The sequence below is a fragment of the Fonsecaea nubica genome (genome assembly GCF_001646965.1).
Source record: "Fonsecaea nubica strain CBS 269.64 chromosome Unknown Scaff1, whole genome shotgun sequence".
Taxonomy (NCBI): Eukaryota; Fungi; Ascomycota; class Eurotiomycetes; order Chaetothyriales; family Herpotrichiellaceae; genus Fonsecaea; species Fonsecaea nubica.
The window spans coordinates 725,429-751,022 of record NW_019173674.1 but is presented as its reverse complement, the minus strand read 5'-3'; the positions used below and the strand labels follow the sequence as shown (position 1 = coordinate 751,022).

The following is a 25,594-nucleotide window of genomic DNA, read 5'->3' as shown; positions in this document are numbered from 1 at the left end:
TGCGATCAATATATACCCTTCCTGCCTTTTACACGCTTGATATGCTCGATCCTTGCTCTTTGTCTTATACGCTTCGCCTGAGTTTTAACACCAACTGTCATCATAAACTTGTCCTGGGAATCTGTGGAGGCGATGGTTCTTCCGGAGCGTGTCGTTTACCGTCTGCCAACGCCGTCATTTCTTCCAATTCCTTGTCCGTCATGCCGCCGTCGGCAGTGTGCTGACTGTGTTCTGAGGCGTCTCTCTCATCGCCAACTTCAATGCCGTATTTCGAGTAATCAAACTCCTCCAGCGAGGACAGCGTCTCTGCCCACCCGTCCATGAGTTCGCCAGGGTACCCGGGACTGCCCATGAGGGGAACGCCCTCGGTGTGGTCTAGATCGTCTTCTTTATGCTCACCGGTTTGTCCCGCAAGGACTTCCTCTTCTCTCCCACTGTACACGTCGAGTAGTCCCGGGTGTGGGACCCATACGACTCGCATACCTGCCCTCCTGCCGGCCTCTACCCCCGGCACACTGTCCTCAAAGACAAGGCACTCGTCTGGGGTGATTGGTCGTTCTCCTTCACCTTCTATGGCCAACGTCTCGTTGATGGTCTGCAATGCTAACAGGTAAATGTCTGGCAACGGCTTTCCTCTCCCCTTTGGTATCCGGGGGTCGTCGCCCAAGATAACATGTCGGGGAGGGAAGAGACTAAACATGTCTTTCATCCCGTTCGTTTTGAGTTCAAAGTTTTTGGAATGTGAGCTCGTCGCCAATGCGATGTGAACCTTCTTCTTGTTCGCCGGGTCCGGGGAGACGGACGCCCCGTCGCTCTTTGCGTGCGCTCTTTGAAGTTTCCTAAGCAGCTTCTCCACACCCGCAAGCGGCCTGCAATTCACAAACGCCTCGGCTTGTAGCTCTGTCTGCCTCCGCATGAATTCCTCCCTCGAGATGGGGAGCTGGGCCCACTCGTGGAAGATCTTCCCGGCGGCGGGAGCGGGTCGACCTTGGAGCTGTGCCTTGATGTTCCACGGCAGGTCGGGACGGCCGTTTTCCCTCAGGATCGTGTTGGTAACAACGGTGTAGGCGTCTTCGGAGTCGATGAGGAGGCCGTCCATGTCGAATATGCAGGCACGGACGGGTTGGAAGCTGGTAAGCGGTTAGCATTCTCATACAGGGAACCGCGCGCAGGCGGCACGGTATGCGAGGGCTGCGAGGTACGTACCCCCGGGGCTGCATTGAGGTTTTATTCTCCGGCGCCATGTTTGAAGGATGCTGATATTTTAGAGGGGGAGACAACCGCGAATCAGACACAATCTGTAATTCAATGGCAGGGACTGGAGGGGATGGGCGAGAGTTGCATCGAGGATCTCGCAAGCTTTTGTACCTGCAGTGTCGAGTGTCGATACCACCCCCTGCATGTAACCACGTTCCTCCTACGGATCTTGGATTTTGCCCGTCTATCTCGATCAAGGTTGAGTTTGGTGGGGGTTCAGCAGCCGAACACGAGCGTGTAACGTCATCTGTGGGTCGCGCGGACAGCCTCGTCGACCACCACTTTCAGCCTTGTCTTTTTTTCCCTTTCATTGTCCAGTACTTTACGGTAGGGAGATCATCCTTTCGCACAGTTCGAGGTAAATTTGTACAGTGGCGGAAAGCAGATATGTCATTCAAAGCAGACGGACCCAAGACTCGTCCTGAGCGAGTAAAACCGCCGCCATCTTCTCCTCCGACAGAAGCGCATCCCAATCCGCCATCATGGTCCCGCCGCTCCTCGACCTCGTCGACCACCTCGTTCCACTCCGCCCACTCAGTACAGCAGGACCGCTTCTCCCCAGCAGAGGAGTCTCGCATGGTATCGCTCTCCAACGACCTGAAATCACAGGCAAACACTTTCTTCTCGCGTCAAGATTACGAGTCCGCAATCCAGACCTATGACCGCGCGCTGGCAGAACTGCCGCGGTATCTGGACTACGAGATGGCAGTGCTACAAAGCAACATCGCAGCTTGCCACTTGAAGCTTGAACAATGGAAAGATGCGGTTGAGAGCTGTGAAAGGGGTTTGGACGGCTTGGAACGAGAACTGCCGACGAAGAGAAAAGAGAAGACGAAGAAAGGCACAAAGAAGAGCACTGCTGGCGCGAAGGGATCGTCGTCGGGGAGACACACCAATGGCAAGAGTCGAGCCGGGCGGTTAAACTCAGACACTGAGTCGGAAGACGAAGGAGCGCCGCCATCGCGGTCTACAAACCAGGGGAAGACCGGGGAACAAGACGACACGGTCGTCGAACTGCCTTCGGACGAGGAGGACGAATCTGCCGCGCTGAAAAATCTCCAGCTCTCAGACTCGAGGAAAGCAGACATCACGCGGATCCGGGTCAAGCTTCTGCTGCGCCGCGCCCGCGCGAGGTCAAACCTGTCCATGTTGCCGTCCTCAAAAACTTCAGCCCTCTCAGACCAACCCACCCCACCTTCAAAAGCCTCCTCCACACCCGGCTCGACCTGGTCCAACCTCGGCGCCGCGTTGGAAGACTACAAGACCCTCTCCTCCACGCCGCAGTACTGGGAGACCCTGCCTGCGTCGGACAAGAAGACCGTCCGTGACGCACTGGTGCTCCTCCCGCCCCGGATCGAAGAGGCCAAGCAGAAAGAAGTCAGCGAGATGATGGGCAAACTCAAGGATCTGGGCAACGGCATCCTCAAGCCGTTTGGGCTGAGCACGGACAATTTCAAGGTCGTTCAGGGCGAGGGCGGCGGGTATAGTCTGAGCTTTGACGGTGGAGGGGGGAAGAAGGCCTGAACGATCGACGCATGAAAAAGGCAGATGGATGCAGAACCTTAACGAAGATTTATACTGATGCTGTACGCACTCTTGCATTGACGGACAGGTGTTACTTACGAAGATAATCTGACGAAAAGCGAATCATTTACTGGCACTACTGGATACTACGGTAGTACTACAGTATTACTACCACTATTAATGCACCTCTCCTCGATCTCAATCACGGATCTCAAACACACGCAACAACAGATACAAGATTGTCGAATGATCAAAGAAAACGACACTTTCTGCAGTTTGTTCAAATCCGAATCCAATTTTCCAGGTCCAATCGAGTTATCGCTCGCTCAGACCATAATGATTACATGTGTGTATGTATCTATGTACGTCCGTTGTCGTCTGCATCAATACCCAACCAAGCCTTGTCGTTCCGAGGTTGGACTCTGTCTGAAGAGAAAGAGGGGAAAAAAAGGACATTGGTGCAAATACACACACAAACACAATGTGGGTTCTGTAGCCATTCCCCATTGCCCATCCCTCCAGGTCCTGGGGCCCCTTTGTCTATGACTCCTTGTGTACAAATCCCTACAAAGGGAGAGAGCAAGAGAACAAAGAATTCTTGGTCGGCGCAACAATAAAAAGACCCTTTGAGCCATTGTTGGGTGTTTGTTGCTGGTGTATTATCAGGGAGGCTGTGACGTGCGTGTGTGTGTGCTGTGATCCCATCCCGTCCATACCACCGCTGACATGACATGGCATGTTCTGTACTGTGCAATTGAAAGCTCGGGCGGAGAGGAGTGTTGTCGAAATCGAGAAAGAGAGAGAGAAAAGAGGCGGAAGATGTGTCGTCGGATTCTTGTGGCTAGACTGATATTGAGTCACATGGGCCACGGCTGATTGCGAAAGGAGGTTGATGGGATGACGGGGTCAGTCGCCGCCGTAGTCTCCGTCCTCTTCGTGCTCTGATTCGGTCGATTCACCGTGTCCATTTGTGTGCTCTGCCTCTTCCCGCGCAAGAATGTCCGCCATGTTGACGTGTCCTTGAGGTCTCTCTGTCATGATCCCGCTGTCCTCGCCAAAGGTGGTGGCAGCGTCAGTCAAGCCGCCCAGCCCGGAGTCGTAGCTGTGTGTCCATTGTGGATTGTCACCGGTCGAGATCGCGAAAGGATCGGGAGAGATGGTCGATGCCCCAGAGCTGTAATCAGAGTGGATCCCGAAGCTGTCCTGCACGGGCTGACTTAGCCAGCCATGCGGTGAGGCTTGGTCGCTGGGAGTCACTGACTCGGTATGGTTAGTTGAAGCACTGGACGTGGGTCGAGAGCTGGGTGTGGTGTGAAGTGGCTGAAACCGAGCGTCAGAAGTTGTCGCATAACCTTGTGCGAACATCGGGGGGTACTGTTGCATGACGCTCCGTGGCACTGGTGACGGTGTCTGCATTGTCTGGCCATAGGCCTGCGAGTATTGTGGACGGAGGACATTGCCAAACATCCCTGAAGGAATGGCACGACGATATGGACCGTTGTCAAAGATGTCGTGGGGATGTGGAAGCGGGCTTGGTTGAAGACTCTGTGAGTTGCGAGGTCGAAACATGGCTGGTGGTGCCATAGACATGTTTGCAGGTGCAGACGCTGGATGGAAGACAGGGAGTGGCAGACGTGTTGGTGTGGTTATTGGCTGCTGGGTCGTCCTAGCAGGAACAGCAGCAGAGGTTTGTCGACTGCGTCGAGAACCCTGCTTGACAGGCGGAGGCGAGAAGTCGTCATCTGCTTCCTCATCGTCGCTCTCTTCAGTCTTGACACGTTTGACCTGTCTCTTGTCCTCGGCTTCTGCTTCCTTGCCTCTCTTCATGACTCGAGCCTTCAGGCCGTTGAGTTTTCTATTCGCCTCGACACGCTCAGCATTGGTCCTTGGGTCGTCGACGACTTTCAACATGTACTTGACATCGAAGAGGTGTTTGCAGATGGTCTTTGACGTTGCCATGGTCTCCACAATGCTGTTAAATCGTTCTTCAAAGGTCCAATCACTGGTTCGCTTGTACTTGAACTTGCCCGGCTCCCATGCGTCGACAAGGTTCGCATCTTTCCTTGAGCGCTCGATGCATGCCTCTAGAATCTCCCAGCAAATACATTCGACAAGGTAGTTATCATGAATCTGATTTCGGAATGGTCTCTTGATTGCATCTTGGCAACTGCAATCTTCAGGAACACACTTGAATGCCTTGAAGAGAACTTTGACATGGGCACGAAGCTGTTCTTGGGTGCTGGGTATGGTCGTGTCTCTACCTCGCTTGTTGGGAAGTAGAGCCTGGCGAAAGATGCGTGCTTGCAGTGCGGTCTCGAAGATCGTATCCAGGCCATCTGCATCCTCCACGACCATCAGGTCCGCAGACTTTGCCAAATCGGCAAGGTCGAGGTTCAAAAATTCAGAGACCCCTCGGTGTGGAGGGGCAATCTGCTGGGCCACTTGAAGAATGTTTTGAACAGCAGTTTCGCTGTTGAGTCTTTCTTGAATCTCGGGACAAGTCTTAGGGTCGTGGTGACCCTGTTCCTGGGGGGAGCTCATGGCTGATGGAGTCGAGTTGAGTTATCAGGTAAAGAAGGGTGATTGTGTCGCAAGCAAAAGCCTTGAAGATGGTTAGTTACAAAAGCAAGATTGAAGACGTGCAGGAATCAGATATTTAAAACCCACACATCAATGTGCCAAGGCACGTATTTTTATATACAATGGGAAGGCAGGGCAGAATAGTGCCTCAAGTGACGGTGCGGCAGTAACTCGTCGACTGCGTCACTCACTGCCCTGACATGTGGAAGCTGTTGTAGTCACTGCGCATGCCTTGTTACTCGGGTATTGTCACTCACTGACAAAGAAATCGTCGCTTAAGAAGTGAAGTGAATATGTCGCTGATGCCATCCGAAGTTCTGCCATGTCTGAAATTCAAACGCAGCAGCATCGTGACAGAGCGATGGCAGACGGTGCCGTGTCAAGCCTCTGGCATATTGTCGGCACGGCTCGCTCAGTTTCAGAGACATGTGATAACCCCGACTCTTTCCTGTCACTTTGACCTGAAATGATGAGCTGGGTCCTTTGGAATATCAAAGTTGGAACGTCAACACTCCAAACCCTCTTGATCGTTTCAGAAAAGAGTTGATCGAGTCGCCTCAATTTCACCATGAGGACAGAGCGGTCAGAGCATCTCGACAGCCAGCTTCTGACGCTCAAATTGGACCGATTGAGTGAGAAATAACAACATTCGAAGTTGGCTTACCATCTGGGCTGCTTCTTGGATCTGAAGAAGTGGAGTCTTTGATTGGAAATAAAACTTGCGGGTTGGAGAATCTTGGGGTTCTCAATGTCAGAGATACCCTCAAGGCCTCGAGGCCCTATACAGGATCTCGAGACCTTGAGGGTGTCTTTGCGAAGAACTCGGAACTTGGCTTGCTAGGGTTGTGTGAAAAGAAGTCTTTGTCTTGACGGTGGACAACACAAGGGGGTGAAAGACAAAAGAAAATGACAAGGCGCAGCCGTGAAAGGTTTCATAAAGATTAACGAAGAGCGAATCAAGCGGACAACAGAGTCGCCAAGTACGACCGTTCAGGAGGCGCGGGATGAAATGCCTGCTTCACAAACGCTGAAAAATTGAAGACAAAAACGACAGTATCGTCTCAGACGGTCGCGCAGTTCGGGACAGCTTTATCAACACGTCTGCTAACGAGGACCTGAAAAGGAACGTTATGATGTCAGGTCACTGCACAGCTAGATGTGATGCATCCAACAGAGAGCCTGCCCGCGACAGCAAAGAGGGAGGTTGAATGCAGCGCTGGGCACTTCTAATGACGGGGAACGACGAAACAAAAAAGAGGGTTGGAACAGGCGAATCGCGATATACCAGGTCGTGAGTCCTGCAAAGTTCAAGAGAACCGGAACGTATTTGATGCACGACCTCATGCTGAACAGAAAAGCATACATTGTGTCTTGTGGAATGCAATGAGGGAGCGAAGAAAAGGATAACAGAACAACGAAGTCAGAGTCAAGCCAATCACCATTTCTACGCTAGTCCATGAACAGTATGGCGCCAAATGACTCACCAAGGCCTCACTCTCAATGCACTCCTCTCCAGCATCGTTTTCATGGTAAATCCGAGTATGTTTACCTGTGAAGGCTGCGATATAGGCGCTTACGACCGGGATGGCTCAGAAGTCACAGAAATGGGCAGATTGGGTGCAATGACAATATATCAAGACCAATCCATGACCATGGTTGGTAACGGCAATATCTTACAATTCCCAGATCTTCAGATTGTACCCTGGCATCACCTCTTCCGCTCGCTCTTCTTCATCTTCGATTGCGAGATATCGTTGACCGGATGAAGTGGCAAGCACACCGCCACCATGATGAACGACTGCACTCGAGACAGCGTCTTTGGCAGATGTCAGCATCTGAGTCTGAAGAAGTGGGAACAGTGATCTGCTTACCATCGTGACCTTTGAACTCGAAAGTAGGTGCAACAGGACCTGCGTTTTGTTGAGGGTCTTTCCACATTCTAAAGAACCCGTCAAGTCCACCAGCCCAAATTTCATGGCTTCCTGAATCTTTGTCACCAGTGCTGACAAGATCAATGGCCAGGCGTTGATTGGTCATCGCCGCTCGACCCTCCAGCCATGCCAACAGCTGACCGGTTTTACGGATATCATAGAGCATGACACCATTGCTTTTCCGCTCCGCAATGTAAAGATATCTCCCGCAGGGACTCCAGAGAACCTGCGTAATTCCTCCTCCACCAATCTGCAAATCAGCGCCTGTACCTTTGACAGAGAAGACCCCAACGCAGTCACCCTGACCCAAGGAATCGTACAGCCCAACATAGCGGCTGTAAGTGCCGGCTGCTAGAAGACCAGTGGAGGGCTCAATGCCGAGCGCGGACACAATACCTCGCATATTGACGGCACCACTGTATTCGGCCGCCTTCCTCCATTTGGGGCCAGTGGATATTGAAGAAACCGGATCCTGCCCCGGTCGGGACACATCAAATATTGAGATGAGGGATTCTGAACCAGCAACGACGCGATCACCTTGACTGCTGAACATCAAGGCATGGGGACTGATGAACTCCTCAGTCATGGGATTGACTAGAGGATAAGAAGCACCCAGATGGCCAGTTAGAGCAGAGTTCAGCCGAATTGGATGATCTTTCATGGATGATAGGATCAGTGTGGTGGAGGGGTCCTGAAGGTTGAAGAATGGGTAGCCGACCACAGCCTTGACGGACTCTGCCGAGTGTATGCTGCAATACGACGACAGTATTCGTGGCTCCGTGGCTTCTTCGAGGAGGTCTACAGGACTACATGCTGGTTAATAGGTAGTAAGTATCATGGTGGCATCTACTCACACCACAAAAGTGTCAATAACATTGTCCGAACGGTTGGCGATTAGACAAGTTCCATCTGCGCTCCTGTCATTCGTCAGGAATAGAAACGTTGGATACACTGCAATTCTGCACTAACCATTGGACGCTTTTGAAGTAATCCCCGGACACTGCAAGCTGAGAGGCTCCTGTCGTATCGTCAGAGGGAGTTTGCAAAGTAGTTGCCACACATTTTGGACGAAACATATCCGCTGTCCAATACTCCTGCTGGCGTTGCGGTTATATTAGGTGGATTCATTCATGGCGGCACACCCTGTCTATGACAGAAAGTCCGGAGGATAGCAAAAATTTGAGCGTATGTGAAGATTCAAATTCATATGATAGAGCCATCAGGCGCTTGAAATGGTGATCGGAGGCTGTTGTATAGAACAAATTTGAAGGCAGAAAAGAAGAGCATGGACCAGAGACGGCCTTGATGCGCCACCGTAGAGAATATTTGTACTCACAGTGTCTACGGTAGGGTAAATTGCCCAACCCGCACTTCTCCATCGCGCATCGCGTCTTTCACCTTTCGAGGAATTTTGGCCAAAGCAAATCTCATCCTCGAAGTCACTGTTGACACGCCCAACAGTCCAACAGATATCATGTCGCTCTTCGGCGCTTCAGCATCAAAGCCTGTCCTGACCTTGGGAGCCAGTACTGCCGCGCCGGCTCCCCTGGGCTTGTAAGTACTACCATGCAATGCCTTCATGTTATTGCAAGTCCTAAGTTGTTCTGTACAGAGGCCAGTCCACAAACGCTCAACAACCAGCAAATACATCCGCAGCAGCGCCTTCCTCCCAACCGCAGATAGATATCGCTCACCTGCGATCCACCACAAAATTCGACCAGCTTACGCCTGACCTACAAAAAGAAATCGAGGCGGTTGACACCCTCATTCTCAATCAGATCAAACTCGCCTCCGAAGTAGCAGACCTCCTCCCAACCGTGGTCGCTGCGGGAGAAATGCTGCCCAACAGTGTGGACTTTGTGAGCCAAAAGCTGGACGAGGTCGAAGCTGGGCTTGGGAACGACGCGGAGGCGATTGTGGCAGCAAGGGATGGTGGTGTGAAAAAGAATGAGCTGGAAGCCAAATGCGTTTTCAGGGCCATCGACCGGTTAAAAATGCCCCGGCAATACCAACAGGTTGCGCATACGCAAAATGAGAACTTAAACGGGAGCGGTGTCTACAGTGGATCAGGCCTCAGCGGGTGGTGGAACAATCCTCAGACGTTGAGAGGGAGTGTCCGGGCAGGGCATGCTCAAGGAGATAAGATTCAACTCCCGGGTGAAGAGGCGGAGGAGATACAAGGCCCAAAGAGCTTGATTGAATTATTCAACACGAGGACCGATGAGATGGAAGACATGATCCAAGGCAATCGACAACTTCTGAGCGAGATTGAGGATTTCGTCCAAGGCCTGGAAGGGAAAGTCGCCGGCAAGGAGAGAGAGTTGAATGATCGCCTCAACTACGGCGATCGGAACGGTGGAACTGTCAGCGAGAAAGACCACCAGATGCAGCTACTACGCTACGTTTTTGGAGAGGTGCAGAGAAGCCTTTACGATGTGGCCGATAAAGTTGGAGCTGCGAGGGACGAGGTTGCACAATTGACAATTGGGAGATGATCGAAAGCCTTTGCAGCATCACAACACTTACCCTAAGATGGAGTCGAACGAGATGGAAAGGGCTCTAAGTACATCGGCGGCACAGTCAGATGAGTCGGCCTCGGCACACCACGGTTCCTTTCCACGAGTGGTTGCTCATGCATTCGCTTCCCGCGTGCTGAATTATGGTCTGCAGCACCAGGTCGCGCGTCCGCCACTCGATGCGCTTCACTCACCAGACAGTGACTTTCACTACAAAACGGAGTCACGTTTCATCTGGGGTGCAATGAGTCGTGCCTTCAGCGCCCTTTCTAGCGGTGACTTGCATGTTCCAGAATCTGGTCACGAGCCTCGACAGAGCCAGCTACGGCATCCTTCACTGAACGGGAGATAACACGTCCGTTTCAGAGTAAAGAGAGAGACCAAGCTGATGGCTGGCATTCGAGAGCAACTGCCATGAGGCATGCGCGGTATGAATTCGCGCGAGGCTGAAGTCTGGCGATCGGACAAGACATGGTACCTGTCCCCTCCACGAGTTGAGCGGGGGGCCATAGAAGATGCAAGAGAGGATAAATTTGGATGTCTAGCCTCTGATCATTCCAGAGGATTTATTCTCTACTGTCCTCATCCACTGGGTAGAGGTCTACCTATACAAGTGTAGATCCTCCTACCCAGCGAGGCTAAGCCAATAGGAGTCGCCACGAAGCACGTGCTGAGTTGCCATATTGCCCACTGGCTCAAAGATCATCAACTACATATTCCAGGGGCCATTTCGGCCATTTCAATTTTTTTCCCCTTGTGAGGTCGCGGCGTCATGATCCGCTCCATTCATGCTTTGACGTCTCCTGAAAAGTGCTCGAGGTGGAGATATCGATGACTTCATTGCGGCTCCAGTATTCAGGAGAGGATGAGATTGTGATGTCATGCTTGGGATGGGAATTGCCCATCTACTCAACGAACGACCACAAAATGACAATAATTTCTATGGTTGTGCTTTGATCTGTTTATTAAAAACCTCTTTATTATTAACGAAGAAACAGGAACAAGTACTTTGACTGTGTGACAGAGCCTGCATATTAGATCGATACGAAACAACCGCTGTATCTTCTCAAGAACGCCATACCTTCTCTCCTCCTTGAATCCAAAAGAATACTTCTATCAAAAAATGTCTGGCACCTCCAACGTCGGTTCCGGCCAGGTCTATGAGGCCGGTGACCAGCGGGTGCCGCCGGACTCGCAAAAGGGTGGCAGTCAAGCATATGAAGAGGGACAGAAGAATTCTCACCTGGGAAATGATTCGAGTACGTATCTTTTTCGTTATTTCTTCCTCTTCCACGCCCTCGCCGGTTTCGACCTTTGCGGTGCTCTATCCGGGTGTCTGCATGTCGGGGAGGGGTCGGTGGTGGTATGGGCCAGTGTTCGAACAGTAACAGCAAAGGCTGGGGTGTCGGGACGGGTGAGATGGCATTGCAATGAGTGTGAGGGATGAAGACGGCTATCCCAGGCCGACAGAGGGTGACTGGGTGGCTGTGTGACTGGGTAGAGCAGGAGACGATTGCCCTGCTCTGCTCTGTATACCAATTCCTGCGAAACCTGTTGCATCCCTCCCCTGGGCGCTGGTCGTCATCCGCTCTCGTTTCTCACTCCCTCGACCCAAGTCACCACCAACCGACCACGACCACGATCACAACCACAACCACAACCTCTCTATCCTCTTATCTTTCTACCCCTCTCCCCGCTTCCCCCATGAACCCACATCCACAGAACAACGTAGCTAACCCCCATTTTTTCGCGACGACAAACAGAAGACAGCCGCTCGATAGCGAACCGCCTGGCCGCGTCGGGCCCGCAAAACACACAATCCACCTCGGACGACAAATCCAGCTCCGGCAAGTCCAAGAGCGCCGAGACGCGCGCCGGAGAAGCCGACCCGACCGCGCCGGCGAGGATGCACGGCAACGAGCCCAGCCGCGGCGCCCGGATCGACAAGGAACTGCAGGATGAGGAGGCGGCGATTTTGGCGAAGAAGGACGCGGCAAAGGGCGGGAGTAAGAGCGGTGGGACGGGCGATGTCGCCGGGAAGAAGTGATGTGAGTGTGTCCACACACAGATGGAGGGGATAGAGAGAGAAGGGGAGGCCCTTCTGAAGGAAATCCTAGAGGACTCTACAACACGTGGCACGAATACACGTGTTTCGTGTACGAAGTACCGAGTAAAGGTCAGGTTCGAGTACTTCGGTACATGTGCTATAACTAAGCACTGTCCAGTTTGGCTGTATTCGATAATACGACAAAAGTCAAATCACTTCACAAGGCACAAAGAAAACATTCCTGTCTGGCACTCTATCCGTAAATTCGTCCGCTCGACTCAAACAGTTGATCGTCTCTACAGCACCACAACACCGTTCTGTAGATAGCTAGCAACCAAGACAGTCCTTCAATCCTCCTCCCTCATATTTCAAACCTCAACTCGAACTAGTCCTGGCTGTGGCTGTGGCTGTGGCGGTGGCGGTGGCTTTGGCCAGTGCTGTAGGCCTGGCTGATATTATTTCACATCTACGATTTCGATGGAGAAGACCATCGCCCGAGGAGAGAGGGTTGAGCACAGAAGACGGAGAAAATGGTTTCCGATATATCAATGTTTCGCGATGGCTGGCTGGCTGTATGTATGGGGAAAATACAAAATAAAAAACCCAGTCCGCCAAAAGAGAAAAGAAAAAAAGACAACGCTGATATCACCAATAGATAGAGTACGCCGGGCTTTTGTTTATATGTGTATGTGCGTCCAAGAACAAAAGAAGCCCAAAGCTATACCATTCCCGCGCCACAAAACCCTTTTTCGTGTTTGCGTTCATAAGAGACCTGCTGTCATTTTTCCCCACATGAATCACTTCTATCTGTGGTGCCTCTCTCGGTCGTGACTCTCCTGCCGGTCCAGCTCGCGGCTCACCAAGGCAACGCACTCGTCCATGACATCCGTGCCGATCCTCCACTTCTTCAACACCACGCCTCGCGCATGCATGATCTCTTCTGCCCTGGCCCATCGCCTGCGCCAGATCTCCAGTTTCTTGTCGTACGGTGCATTCGCGCCTGGAGGAGGTGGAATGTAACTCCCATCGCTGGCGGTTGCGAGAGGATCAGAACCGGGGTAGCCATAACCCGTCGCCCATCGTGCAGCCGCTGCTGGGTAGGATGATATCGCCCTTCGTGCAGGCAGGGGCGGGTTCTGGCGACTGTCGTTCGACACGCCGGCTTGATCGGACGAAGCAGTCGCGCTACGGGTAGGCGAGGATGAGCGAATTGCTGGGAGAGCATTATATGCGGAGGATATTTGACGTCGTGCTACCGCCACATAGCCGTCGTCAGCTCGCGAAGAGTTACTAGCAGTGGTGGACGTGCGGGAGACTGTGGGTGTAAAGGATGGTGGGATGGACGTCGAACTAGTTTGCCTTGTGAGGTCGGAGGGGAATTGAGGCTGGCTTTGATTCTGACGAGGCGAGGAAAACGGCGCTCTTGAAGGAGGCTGTGGCACCGGCTCACTATTGGAGTGACCAGCATTGGCGTCCGTCGTCCGTCCACTTCGCCGCGGTTTAGGAGGTGGTGGTGGAGGCGACTTCTTCTTCACGGCCTCCTGAGTCTCGGTGTCTGATGACGCTAGTGATCTCTCATGGTTGGTGGGTGGCATTAATTGGGAGGTAGAGAAATTCCGTAAACTCGAGGGCTTGTTGGGTTTATTGGGAGCGTGCGGTTTGCCGTTTGTGTCAAGCTGGCGCATGTCACCCAAGTGACTAGGAGGCTTCAGAGCGCCCTTTTTCGCATCCAAATCGTCTGTGAAGTCAATGAGATCTCCCTCTGCGACCTTGGGTTCCACCATCGATCTTGGTCTCTCAGGCAAAGCGGGCCTGTTCTCAGGAGCATTGGTTTTCGCGTCTCCAGGCGATCGTGAGAGTCGTCCGCCATCTCGTGAAACCATGGAATCCGGCGGCGTGTTCGATATGGCTTGATCAAAGAAACCCTTCTTGACTGGTGTCGTCACATCTCTGATGAACACTCCCAACACCCGTCCTGGATGTTCAAGGACGACATCAGTGTAGACTTCCAGATCTGCCTCTCCACTGTCCCCGACCAGGATAAATTTGCGCTCAGGAAAGTCATTCATGATTCGATCGAGGGAGCCGCGCTTCCGTTCCGCAGCAGGTTCGAATATCCCCTGCAACATTCCGGAATACTGCTTGAGGTGGAACGAGCCCGGCGGCAGTCCTGCTAGGGAGAAATAACTGCGTAGCAACGGATACATCTGCCAGGGAGAATTCGAGACGTAGTGGAGCTGAACACCCATGAGAGCCAGTTTCGAGTACCATTCCTTGACGCCTTTGATGGTCAAGTCGCCCAGTTCTCGAATGAAGGCGTTTTTGAAAATCTCTCGCGCACCGCTGCTGATCCCGGAATGCTTGATCGTATCGTCAATGTCGCTGACCAGGCTCACACCCTTGCTCTCGGTCACGATGACATCCTCCACCGCCGACAGCTTATCCGAAGCCAGGACTCGGACTTGGTCAGGCACAAAGTCCAAGGCAGCTCGCAAGTTGAAGTGACCTGACTCATCTGTAGTCACCGACTTCGAAGTCGACTTTGACTGGTTGAAGAAGAAGACCGTAACCGGCACATGTGCAGTTGGCATTGACATGAAAGGCTTGAGCCGTGTCAAAAGCAATTCATTCGCCGCCGACAACTCGTCTCTGCTCATATTTGCCGGTTCATTCCACGACTGACGCTTTACCGTCGACCGCTGAGCCGGATCTTCGTCCTCAAAATCTGTCGCTGTTGTCATTGATCGTGTTGGCGAGTTCGATCGACTGCCGCGAGGGGTTTCGCCGCCTGACGGAGTCAAACTGTAGGTCCCTTTGACCGCCGCATCCGCTTCTCTCTGACCGCGACGGGTGATATTCTCGGCTTCTCTTGCGGCAACTTCGTCCTCATAGATGGATGAACTGTCATCCTGTGGTATCCGATTGCTAGGAGCTTGGCTTGACGGGCGCGAAGTCGCGGGACTGGGTGTGGGAGCGTAGATGCCGCTGAGTCTCCTCGCGACCGCCACAAGAAGCCGATTCTTCCTATTCAACGGCCCTTGTTGAGGGGAGTAGATCCATCCCCGAACATCAACATCGACGATGGCGTTTGTGTCTTCGTATTTTTCCCACTCTCGTTTCCAATAGTCCGCGTCTCCGCTGCTATGCGGCGTTTCCAGAGACTCGTGTGTCCCAGGAGGATATCTCGCGGAGTCATCGTGCCGGCTGTTCCGCTTCGTATGTGGCCTCGCATAGCTGGGAAAAAGGAGCATCTCCTCATTCTCACTTCGCACAATCTCGACATCCGGCCAATCTCTCGACGTCCCCGCCTCGTTGACGCTGTCTTGCAGTCTCTGCTGGATCTGCGCCTGGTAGGTCTGTCTCAGCTCGTTGGCCGCCCTCAGATAGCCCTTGACCTTCTCCCTCCTTGCGCCCGGCGCCCGATACCCGCCATAACTTGTCATCTGATCGGTTGCTGAGGTTGATCTCGTTCCCCGCCAACTGTGTCGACCACCAGCATGGTGCGATGGTCCATATATAGCCCTCAGAATACGGCTCTTTCCCAAGCGCCGCCGCAGGAATGAGGCTATACGGCTGTTTCCAGCCCTGCGCCGTAACAGAAAGACAATATCTCGACTGGCTTCTCTCCTCGCTCTTTTCTTCTGCTGCCTGCGCACAATGGCCCGGTAGATGCCCGACTGAGCTTGCAGGCGGAGCTGGGGGATATATTCGTGACGGAACCCCAAGTATTTTTCACGAGCGCGCCGGTGGGTGTTTGGGAAGAGGTAACGGAGGAGAGAGAAGGCGTTTCGGGACCTCGTCAAGCCGCGGAGTGGAGGAGCCACGATGTGTTGTTCAGGGTCGACCAGTGGGGATTATTTCCCCAGGTGCTGAGAGCGGGCACACTAAGGATCTGTAGTTACTCAGAGGGAGAGATGGTGACTTTATAGATCAGTGCATGACTGAGGCTCAGCGAGGAATGACTTCCAGGGTTACACGAGGAATGAGTGGCAGTGTATGAGGTACAGTTTTATCTTCTGGTTGATTGCTGCGGTCTGTGTTTTGGGTGCCGCCTCGCCGCCTCTCCAAATCTACCAAGTACGTCATTCAGCCTTGCGGCTGTGGATCCATCCATATATCAACAATTCCTCAGATCAGAGATTGTCTACATCACATACATCACTCTGTAGTTTGCTCCCAGGATTGATTCTCTGCACTGCACGCCCCAAAGCTGAACACGCGACAACCCTAAGGTATGGTCAGGAAGTTCCCACACTAACTGCGGCAGAGCTCAGCCTGCGTTGTCAGCATTGTGCGTCGGCCACAGTTCTGCTTCTCATCCCGAGCCCCAATTTTTGTCAAGCACGGCATTGACCCTCTCGACTATCCTCCGTCCCAAGGCATCGGCAAACATGACCATGCGCTCATCCGGGTGCATCTTGACGAACCTTCTCAGCCCCCAATTCTGGTCAAATGTGGTTTGAGGTAGGCCTGCTTTCCTCAATCCTCCAAGGACAACTTGGGCTGCCATGGGATTCAGCCCGGCCATTCTCAAGAATCGCTCCCACAGTGTCTCTTCGTTGATGAGATTGACAGTGTCTATGTTCGGACGTAGGGTCTGAGACGGATGGGTATCTGGAAAGCCATGGCAACATACCAAATTCCAGGTCAACCTACTCAGCGTGTTCTCAATTGATTGAGATCCATTCCTTGGCCAGACCCAAAGAGGGATCACATTGAGACCATGGTGACTAGAGATATTGGCACAAAACCCTGTAAAAGTGGTCATTGTGTCGATTTGTGACTTCAACAAACTATCCTCGGGGCCTGTCATTGTGATCAGGATGAACAGTTGAGTGTAGTCGTGCGTGAGTCCCAGGATCCTGCTTTGAACCATGCCTTGGCCTGCTTGGATCCCCTGTCCAGGCAGACTTTTCTGGTTCAAGGCCTGCATATTTGTAAATATGAGAGCCGCCCTCGGATTCAAAATGATGTCAGGAGATACAGAAGGAGGTGTACTGCGGTCGGATCTGCTCATTTCTCGGTATATCATGTTAAGCTGATTGCCGCCTTTTGTTTCAAGAAAACTGAAAAGCGAAGGACATTTCTGGAGAGTTGCTGTCTCGACCAAAATTGCCCTGGACCACTTTAACTCCAGAAGTGAGTAAGGGTCGTCGTTTCCACTGGTGTGTGCTGCTTCGGCCGGTGTTGACGGTACCTGGATGGTAGAGGGGCTTAACTCTGCCAGTGCTTCTGATGGCTGTGAGAACTGACCGCCTTCCAAGATGGCATGATTTCCCCCTTCAGACTGGGTCGCCTGGATGGGATCGTCTGCGAGTTCATCTGTCGAAGGGTGTTTTGGTGGTGCAACTCTCTTGAACTTTGCTCCTCGTAGATCAAGAAATGCCTCCAGCGCATGAGACGCTGAGAAACCACTCAAACCACGGCTGGTCTTGTGTGGTACCATATTTTGGACTTCTTTAGACTGCATTGTACGAGAATTCTTGGTTGGCGACTTTCGGCTCGAATCCGGCGCCTGACTAGGTCTCTTCAAGGGCACGACGGGCTCGACCACTTTAGACATGTCTTCGTGTAAGTCAAGGTCCTCTTCTATTTCACTGTCGCTGTCGTCGTTCTTGTCGAGGATGCGGAGCCCAGGTGGTTTCCAAAGCAGTTGCTCACTCCTGACAACTCCTTCTGGAGGGCACACAAGTCTGCAGATGTTGCTATCATCTCCTATACTGTCGACAACTTCCAGCCTGGTGAATCGGGTTGGAAAGGGAGACCAATTTAGTTTCTCGTCATGCTCCGAAGGTCTCGAATTCGGGGGGAGCAAGCACATATCTCTAAGCTTGTGCATGAGAAGCTCAGTTCCCTGGTCACTACATGGTGACACAACCGAAAAGGGCTCCAAGAGAGGCACTTGTAGTTTGAAGCACTCCTCTGGAGTGCTGATTTTGTCACCTCTCAAGCGGGCATCTATCTCTTTCTCCGCATTCTCGGCGAACTTGAGCAGCTCTTCATCTAGCTCATCCTCTATTGTCCCAATCTCATCTTCTTCAGACCTTATCGTTGGGGATAACGTTATTTCCTGAACAGGACCTAACTCATGTTCGTTGATCGCGCCTTGTTTGTTAGTTGATTCGGGCTGAATTTCGAGGCCGAGCCTACTTGATACTGTGGCTGGAGGCTCCAGTGCGCTAGAGGCTTGTACACGCTCACAAGGAGACGGTAATGTGACTGTCGCGTTGCTTGAACGCTCTGATTGAGAGGACGATGAAATTATTGGCACATCAAGGTGCAGATTCTCGAGGTCCTTCCTCGCTTGGCGATCCTTGTCGAATGATGCACAGACTGCTTCCACCTGCAAATCCTCTTCACACTCCAAATGGGCCTCGTCCTGAACCTCCATCAGGAGCTCTTTGGCTATTGATGGACCCGTGCCGTCGATCTCTTCGGACGGTATTCGGTCCTTCTTCTTCATCTCCCTGTCGAGTTGAAGCAGAAGACTGTCCCAGTCAATGCATTCTTCAGACCGTAGCGGAAAGTCTAGGTCGGGAAAGGACGGGCTTTGTGGCGCTGGTGATTCTGGCATCAACAAGGGTGTTAGAGATCTCGGTCGCGGTGTCTAGATTCTGTCAGTTGGGTTTGAAGAAGAGGGCCTGGGAATCAAGTCTTCACCACTGCGGGGACAAGGTTGTGGAATATGGTGGCTTTTGAGTCCTCGTCCAATGTGTCCTTCAGTGACACGGACAAGTGTGCCAGCGCCTCTTTTGTGGTATGCCATCTTTCATCTTCCAGCTCTTGTTCGACCTCCCTCGACGCCCGGCCGGACTGGATATCATTCCACTCATCTTCGTAGTCCTCTCCTGATGCAGAACTGATCAAGGAGCAAGTCTCGAACAAGTGTTCGGTATCAACCTGACGCGATGCTTCGCGCCTGAAACGCCCAACATCATATTTGTTGTCCCCGGTAAGCAACGGCTCCTCAAATTTCAGGTTTTGCACACGGTGACGTTCTGGCAGGAAGTTGCTCCAGTTCACGATAGAGTGATTGTCTAGGATACTCTCGGCCAGTACGGCGCCTTCGTGGCGGGTGAGCTGCAACTTTGCCTCTCTGGATTCGTCAGCGAAGACCGAGAAATCCGGGTCTGGCAGCTGTTGGTCTTCGTCAGCTTCTCGCAGCGGTATGTGGGAGATGTTTTCCAGGAGATCGTCTGCGGTATGGTCAATAGCAAGGCCATGGAAACGGGCATATTCGTGGACAGACGGTGCAGTCATTTTGAAACACGCAATCCAGTCAACTTGGACTCCATCACTTTGAATCGAAGGCGGAAAGGTGCAGGGAAGTGGAAGAGCAAGACGTGAAACTCCATCTGAGGTTGCCAAGCCTGAGTTTTGGGACTCAGGATGGATGTTCTCTGTACCTACGTATGTAGTCATTGAAAACTTTTGCAGACACCCAGACAGACAGTCCTGTTGACATCTTGTGTGCTTGTAACCTTCAACACTTGGTTAGTCGTTGTAGTTTGATCTTCCCGACCCATCCTTATTGGGCTGTGGCAGGCCCCATTTCTTATTGTACTCTTCCTCCTGGGACTTTCCGACAGGATCAAAGTATGGCTTCTCCCCAGTCACGGTAACCCGCACGCCATGTCGTCGATGCGGTTGGAAGCCGAACGTGGCGCTGTGAATTGTGCACCGGTTGTCCCAGATGGCGACATCGTGCTTTCCCCATTGAAGACGCACGTGCGCCTCTTGGGTCGTTGTGATGAGTTCGTTGAGGTATCGAATGATGGCGTCGCTCTCGGCCCTGGGGACACCGACAATCTTTTTGACGAAGCCTGGATTGAAAAATAGGCACTTCCACCCTGTGACTGGGTTGACACGGATCAAGGGGTGTTCGGTAGTGACGGGTTCGCGCCGGACGGGTCTCCCAGCTGCACGAGATCCTTGGGCTTGCTCCTCTGCCGAATGGAGCGCTGTCAGGCTTTCGAGATATTTCTGCATGGGTGCTGACAGAACATCGTAGATGGCATACTGCGAGCACCAGAGCGTGTCGCCTCCGCCACCTCGTGGTGGACCGCTCAATACTTTGAGAGAGGTATATGACGGAGGTTGAACTTCATAGCTTACCTTGGGTCCATGTCAGTATATGTCACTTGACAATGAGCTGTGGGTCATCTTACATCCGAGTGCCACAGATACGTCGGCGTAAAGAGAGCACGTTGGTCCAACGATTGCTCTGTCGTGTAGATAACATGGACATCTTCAAGCCCTTCCTTCTCGGGCACCGAAGTCGTAGCGTGTCTGTGGAGCGTGCCGAAGAACTTTCCCAGCTCCCTTTGGGCCTCGATGTCGAAATCTTCCTGGTTACGGAAGAAGACGACCCCACGCGTTGCGACAAGCCGGGCCAGATCACACTTTTGCGCATCGGTGAGCTGGGTCAGCTTGATGCCAGTGATCTCCGTGCCTATCTTTGGGATGTAGTCAAACACATCTTCGGCAGCGTCAAGAAGATTCCGGAACCGCGGATCTCCACGGAGGCCTTTGTCTTCATAAGGGATATCCTTCAGCGCATCCCAATGGATATCAGGGAAGCGTGGACGAAGGGAATCGTATGGATAAAATTCATGACCGTCTGGCTGTACATGACCTGGCTCGTATGTCTCTGATAGCTTGGTTTCGACCCTGGCAGTACTGGGTGAAGACTCCTGGTCTAACGAAGGCGCTGTATCCGGGGCCTTAGTCTTCAGTGGACCGGCCGAGTATGGCTGATAGTCCAACAAGGTAGGTTCCTCAGCGTGAGGCGCCATTTTGTAGAGTCCAAGTCACCAGTGCGTAGTCAGGAACAAAGCTGGTAGCCAGAGTGGAAGCCGGGTTGTAGATCAGTGCAAGTTTCGAGTCTGATATACCTGTTCTCCATTTCTATACTGACCGGGGATTGCTATTTTCGAGCTAGAATTGCCTCATCGCGTGGCAAACACGCCGAGCTGCTCTCAATGCTTCCCTGCCTACTGCGGCCCCATTCCACATACCCTGAATATATAGGCTGCCATCCAATTGCTTGTTGTCACCCACGGAGCTCACCTTTTCGCCTGGTCCTGGTGGGCTTCGTCTAAATCCTGGAATCTAGTCTACCCTCACTCTGTACAGTAGATCTTTTCCAATTGTTCTTGTCCCGGTTGTCGTATTGCGATAATGTGAATATCAAAAGAAGACGGTTGATTGCGGTCGGGGCGGATCCTCCATGCGAGGAACAACGCATGTTGATTGGCTCGGGAGGATTGCGAATGGCCCACTGCAGACGAGCACGCAAAGAATCAGCTTCGTGTCGTCAATCTGGGCGGAATGGATACTGGACTGATTTCCCTTCTAACGTTGAATATTTCGAAGGGCGTGACGCTGACTGCGATGTCTCAGATCAGAGGCTGCCGGGTTGGGTGGTCTCTGGGAAATACTTGGTCTGTAGGTGAAATTCCTTTGCAGGTGTGAATCTATGTATGTATGTACTCGATACTCTCTATGACTTCTGTCCAAAATGAACAAACACAGAAGGCCTGCGGACTCAAAGATCACTCGCTCTATATCACTTTGACCCCCCCGGAAGCCCATGCCTTCACAGGCACAAACACCTCCAAACCAACACGTCCGATAGACTCCCCTGCCACCTCTCTGTTTCGTCCCATCTACCATAAAACGCCGCAGAGTTGCTTCAGAACTCCTCTGAACCCCCTATTCCATTTCAATCGTGCCAGGAGGCTTGCTCGTAACGTCGTACAATACACGGCATACACCATCAACTTCATTGACGATTCGGTTACTGACACGCTTAAGAAAGGTGCCATCAAAGGGAAACCAGTCAGCCGTCATGAAGTCAGTTGTCTCAACAGCTCGCAGGGCGATCACTTGAGCGTGCACTCTCTTGTCGCCCATGACACCCACGGCTTTGACGGGGAGAAGCGCAGCAAACGCTTGTGAGATTTTGCGATATAATCCAGCCGAGACGATCTCATCGATGAAGATTTTATCTGCGTGTCGAGCAATCTTGAGTTGTGATTCATTAACCTCACCAAGAATCCGAATTGCGAGGCCAGGTCCGGGAAACGGATGTCTCCAGACAAGGTCCTCGGGTATGCCCAGATTGGTGCCCAAAGCCCTCACCTCATCTTTGAACAACTCTCTGAGAGGCTCAATCAACTTTAGATGCATATTCTCCAAAAGACCTCCAACGTTATGGTGAGTCTTGATCGTGGCGGATGGCCCCTTGAATGAAATGCTCTCGATGACGTCGGGGTAGAGTGTGCCTTGAAGTAACCACTCGATGTCGCCAGCTCGCGAAGAGTTTGCTGCAGCCTCAGCGATTGCTTTTGCCTTGTCCTGGAATACTTCAATGAAGGTGTTGCCTATGATTTTTCGCTTTGTTTCAGGGTCAGAGACCCCTTTGAGTCGGCCCAAGAAGAGGTCCGCAGCGTCGACCACCGTCAGGTTGATACCAAGATGCCTGGTCAATGTCTCCTTGACTGTTTCTGCCTCATTCAGACGAAGAACACCATTGTCAACCAAGACTGCATGGAACCGATCTCCAATGGCCTCTTGCATTAGTTTGGCGGCAACAGTGGAATCAACTCCACCACTCACGGCGCCAATCACTTGACCTTTGGGACCAACCATGGCTCGAATACGTTCAATCTCCTTGTCGACGAACTTTTCCATAGTCCAGTCTTGCCGAGCCTGGCAGATCTTGACGGCGAAGTTGCTCAGAATTTGTGTACCGCGCGGCGTGTGCGTGACTTCGGGGTGGAATTGGATGCCGAAGTACGGCTTGGACATGCTAGCGATACCAGCGAACGGTGCATTGGCTGTACTCGCAATGGGGTGGAAGGTGTCAGGGAGCTTTGACAGCTTGTCTCCATGACTCATCCAGACCTCGATATCATCTTCAATGCCTTCGAAAAGGCGATCAATGTGCTCTTCCTTGCCAGTGTGTCTCTCGATTTTGACTATCGCATGCCCGTACTCTCTCTTCTCACCCGCCAACACGTTTTTGCCAAAATGCCACGCCATCTCTTGCAGTCCATAGCATATCCCTAGGATGGGTACACCGAGATCGAACGCCGCAGGGTCAACGTGGGGTGCGCCATCCTCGTACACTGAGTAGGGGCCCCCTGATAGAATGATACCCTTTGGTTGAAAGTGCAAGTCCGCGATCTTTTGAGTGCATGGCAGCATCTCCGAATAGACGTTGAGTTCACGCAGTCGTCGTGTTATCAGGTGCGAATATTGAGATCTTGAACCAGTCGTAAGTCGGTGCGCTTGGAGGATAGGACAGTGGAAATCTGCGACTTACCCAAAGTCGAGAACGAGGATGGTGTCGAATGTCTTCGCAGGGACATTGACTGCGGCGCCATTGACCTCGCCATTAATGTTGACAGCCATGACGACCGGGGGGGAGGGTCGAATGGGCACAAGAGATATCAGGGACTGAGGCGCAAGAGAGAACCTGAATGGAAATATGAGTCCCCTGCGACCAAGGTGGGCTGCCCAAAAATTTTGTGGGGATGGAAATTATGATGTGAAATGCCCCGCTGAGGAGAATTTGATGCGTAGAGGCTGGATCGTGCGTACGGCGACATACTCGACAAACTACAAGATGGGTTCATTTTAGACCAAGACTTTGTTGTCCAAGCATCGCGGCGAATACCGAAAGGCTTTGAGCAGCCGTCGATACACAGCCGCACGGCTACAAAGCAATCTGCCACCTACCATTTTTCCCCGCGCGACGAGGGTCGTGAGATCCAAGACCAGACGCTTTCACGGATTGCGCAGACGAGGACCACGACCGCCGCAAATATGAGCAAGAGGAAGCAGGAGACCGGCGAAGATGTCGTCAAGGACGACGTGGACATGGACAACGATAGCGGAGACGACGAGGTCTGTTTGGTTTACTGGAATGGCCATTGTGCAGCTATTAATTCTTGGTGCAGGATTTCGATGTTCTCGATGTCGACTTCGAGTGGTTCGACCCTCAGCCTGAATATGATTTCCACGGTATCAAGACCTTACTCCAGCAGCTGTTCGACGTGGATGCTCAGCTGTTCGATTTGTCTGCATTGACCGACCTGATATTGTCACAACCCACCCTGGGTTCAACAGTCAAAGTAGATGGTAACGAGACGGACGCATACGCCTTTCTATCCGTTTTGAACCTCCAAGAACATAGGGTTAGTTCTTTTCGGACAAGGGAGCATCAGGCAGTCGTACTAACAGAAACACAGGATAAGCCGTTCATGAGCAAGATCGTGCAATATCTACTCTCTAAAGCAAAGTCGAGACCCACGCTCGCTCCCCTAGCTGAGCTCCTTTCCCAGCCCACGATTCCACAGATAGGCCTGATCCTGACTGAGCGTCTGATCAATGTTCCGGCCGAAGTTGTCCCTCCAATGTACACAATGCTGATAGAAGAGATGGAATGGGCGATCCAAGACGGCGAACCCTACAACTTCACCCACTATCTCATCCTCTCCAAGACATACACCGAAGTCGCTTCGAAACTTGACGCCGAGAACGATCCTCCGAAAAAGAAAAAGAAAGCAACATCCGGCTCATTCGAGACAATGTACTTCCATCCAGAGGACGAGATCCTGCACAGACATGCCATCTGCCATAGCGGCTTTGATTACACGACCAAACAGGACGAGGGGCACTCGGACTCGAAACGAGCATTTCAAGAGCTGGGGATTAAACCGCAGGGCCATGCCATACTCATTGCTGGGGACAAGTTTAAAGATGCCGTCCAGAATGTGGCCGAATATCTAAAACCCCAGCCTCAAACTTGAGCAGGCATGTTCATTCCCACTGGGTTCCTTTAAGCCTCTGCATAAGATATTCCACTTCGACGACTTTGGTCAGGGGAATAACAACTTGAGCATACATCTTCACCACAGCCTCGACGTTGATCTTTTCCTCTGCGCCTGCACCGTTGGACGTGACCGAAGGATCTTTGCCATAAGTCTTAGCTTTCAACCGCAGCCGCTCCAGGACCTGCTGCTCGACCTTTTCATTGGTGATGGCAGCATCGATACCCTCACGATCCTCGGCTTTAATGAGCTTGACAAACCGCTCCGTCTCCGCCTGGAACTTGCTCTCGGCCACGAATTTGCCAAAATGTATTCGCCTGCTCAAGGCTTGCAGACAGGCGACATCACAGGTTGCGGCACTGCCATAGTTCTCTTTCGTCTCGCCACGGTCTTCCCGCCCGAACTTTCGGCAAGCTTCTGGTAACACTTCCTTGATATATTTCTCTTTGATGGTGTCATTAACATTGACATCGTTATCGTGGAGGATCTTGGGGTATGCTATAGCCTTGAGCATAGGTCGTTGCAGGACTTGGGGAAAGAAGGGATATTCGTCCGGAGCATCATATCGGCGAATAGTAGAGTGTAGACGTTCAGTTTCGGAGAGGAGATAGTCACAGAGAGAGATCTGCGCAGGCAGAGCTAGATTGCTGGAAGGTATGGGGAGCGCGACAGCATCGTAAATGGTTGCGTTGAGGGGAAACTGAACTCGCTCGATCAGGTGAAATGTGATGGTATCCTCGAGTCGGCTGAACTTGAGTTAGTATGACTTTGTCTCTGCAGGCTGGGTATTCAGGCACGAACATTAATTGAAAGCGTATATTGGCCAAATCCAAAGCCTTCGAGGCATCCGACAGGTCTATCGCTGTATCCATATCCAAAAGCGGCATACGTTGGGATCGC

At 52.3% G+C, this 25,594-nt stretch overlaps 12 protein-coding genes across 12 annotated transcripts; 4 read left to right on the top strand and 8 right to left on the bottom strand.

The window, feature by feature from the left end:
- Nucleotides 1-100: 100 nt before the first annotated feature.
- Nucleotides 101-1,244, bottom strand: AYO20_00265 (hypothetical protein; the record flags this gene model as incomplete). The annotated part of the gene is made up of 2 exons (XM_022638576.1): nucleotides 101-1,130; nucleotides 1,207-1,244. The coding sequence occupies 2 exons, from the start codon at nucleotides 1,242-1,244 to the stop codon at nucleotides 101-103; spliced, it is 1,068 nt and encodes a 355-aa protein (XP_022505541.1).
- A 400-nt stretch (nucleotides 1,245-1,644) lies between these two features.
- Nucleotides 1,645-2,781, top strand: AYO20_00264 (hypothetical protein; the record flags this gene model as incomplete). Its single annotated transcript, XM_022638575.1, has 1 exon — nucleotides 1,645-2,781. The coding sequence occupies one exon, from the start codon at nucleotides 1,645-1,647 to the stop codon at nucleotides 2,779-2,781; it is 1,137 nt and encodes a 378-aa protein (XP_022505540.1).
- A 906-nt stretch (nucleotides 2,782-3,687) lies between these two features.
- Nucleotides 3,688-5,322, bottom strand: AYO20_00263 (hypothetical protein; the record flags this gene model as incomplete). The annotated part of the gene is made up of 1 exon (XM_022638574.1): nucleotides 3,688-5,322. One exon carries the CDS (start codon nucleotides 5,320-5,322, stop codon nucleotides 3,688-3,690), a length of 1,635 nt encoding a protein of 544 aa, XP_022505539.1.
- A 1,712-nt stretch (nucleotides 5,323-7,034) lies between these two features.
- AYO20_00262 (hypothetical protein) lies at nucleotides 7,035-8,368 on the bottom strand (the record flags this gene model as incomplete). The annotated part of the gene is made up of 4 exons (XM_022638573.1): nucleotides 7,035-7,177; nucleotides 7,233-8,098; nucleotides 8,147-8,209; nucleotides 8,262-8,368. 4 exons carry the CDS (start codon nucleotides 8,366-8,368, stop codon nucleotides 7,035-7,037), a joined length of 1,179 nt encoding a protein of 392 aa, XP_022505538.1.
- Nucleotides 8,369-8,766: 398 nt separating this feature from the next.
- AYO20_00261 (hypothetical protein) lies at nucleotides 8,767-9,787 on the top strand (the record flags this gene model as incomplete). The annotated part of the gene is made up of 2 exons (XM_022638572.1): nucleotides 8,767-8,846; nucleotides 8,905-9,787. The coding sequence occupies 2 exons, from the start codon at nucleotides 8,767-8,769 to the stop codon at nucleotides 9,785-9,787; spliced, it is 963 nt and encodes a 320-aa protein (XP_022505537.1).
- A 1,144-nt stretch (nucleotides 9,788-10,931) lies between these two features.
- AYO20_00260 (hypothetical protein) lies at nucleotides 10,932-11,855 on the top strand (the record flags this gene model as incomplete). Its single annotated transcript, XM_022638571.1, has 2 exons — nucleotides 10,932-11,067; nucleotides 11,572-11,855. 2 exons carry the CDS (start codon nucleotides 10,932-10,934, stop codon nucleotides 11,853-11,855), a joined length of 420 nt encoding a protein of 139 aa, XP_022505536.1.
- An 803-nt stretch (nucleotides 11,856-12,658) lies between these two features.
- AYO20_00259 (hypothetical protein) lies at nucleotides 12,659-15,298 on the bottom strand (the record flags this gene model as incomplete). Its single annotated transcript, XM_022638570.1, has 1 exon — nucleotides 12,659-15,298. The coding sequence occupies one exon, from the start codon at nucleotides 15,296-15,298 to the stop codon at nucleotides 12,659-12,661; it is 2,640 nt and encodes an 879-aa protein (XP_022505535.1).
- An 872-nt stretch (nucleotides 15,299-16,170) lies between these two features.
- AYO20_00258 (hypothetical protein) lies at nucleotides 16,171-19,115 on the bottom strand (the record flags this gene model as incomplete). Its single annotated transcript, XM_022638569.1, has 4 exons — nucleotides 16,171-16,433; nucleotides 16,492-16,507; nucleotides 16,570-18,462; nucleotides 18,516-19,115. The coding sequence occupies 4 exons, from the start codon at nucleotides 19,113-19,115 to the stop codon at nucleotides 16,171-16,173; spliced, it is 2,772 nt and encodes a 923-aa protein (XP_022505534.1).
- Nucleotides 19,116-19,349: 234 nt separating this feature from the next.
- AYO20_00257 (hypothetical protein) lies at nucleotides 19,350-20,650 on the bottom strand (the record flags this gene model as incomplete). The annotated part of the gene is made up of 2 exons (XM_022638568.1): nucleotides 19,350-19,970; nucleotides 20,024-20,650. 2 exons carry the CDS (start codon nucleotides 20,648-20,650, stop codon nucleotides 19,350-19,352), a joined length of 1,248 nt encoding a protein of 415 aa, XP_022505533.1.
- A 919-nt stretch (nucleotides 20,651-21,569) lies between these two features.
- On the bottom strand, nucleotides 21,570-23,273 carry AYO20_00256 (GMP synthase; the record flags this gene model as incomplete). The annotated part of the gene is made up of 2 exons (XM_022638567.1): nucleotides 21,570-23,124; nucleotides 23,185-23,273. 2 exons carry the CDS (start codon nucleotides 23,271-23,273, stop codon nucleotides 21,570-21,572), a joined length of 1,644 nt encoding a protein of 547 aa, XP_022505532.1.
- Nucleotides 23,274-23,687: 414 nt separating this feature from the next.
- On the top strand, nucleotides 23,688-24,673 carry AYO20_00255 (hypothetical protein; the record flags this gene model as incomplete). The annotated part of the gene is made up of 3 exons (XM_022638566.1): nucleotides 23,688-23,768; nucleotides 23,822-24,058; nucleotides 24,113-24,673. 3 exons carry the CDS (start codon nucleotides 23,688-23,690, stop codon nucleotides 24,671-24,673), a joined length of 879 nt encoding a protein of 292 aa, XP_022505531.1.
- A 29-nt stretch (nucleotides 24,674-24,702) lies between these two features.
- AYO20_00254 (chorismate mutase) lies at nucleotides 24,703-25,566 on the bottom strand (the record flags this gene model as incomplete). The annotated part of the gene is made up of 3 exons (XM_022638565.1): nucleotides 24,703-24,727; nucleotides 24,769-25,440; nucleotides 25,496-25,566. 3 exons carry the CDS (start codon nucleotides 25,564-25,566, stop codon nucleotides 24,703-24,705), a joined length of 768 nt encoding a protein of 255 aa, XP_022505530.1.
- Between the last annotated feature and the right edge of the window lie 28 nt (nucleotides 25,567-25,594).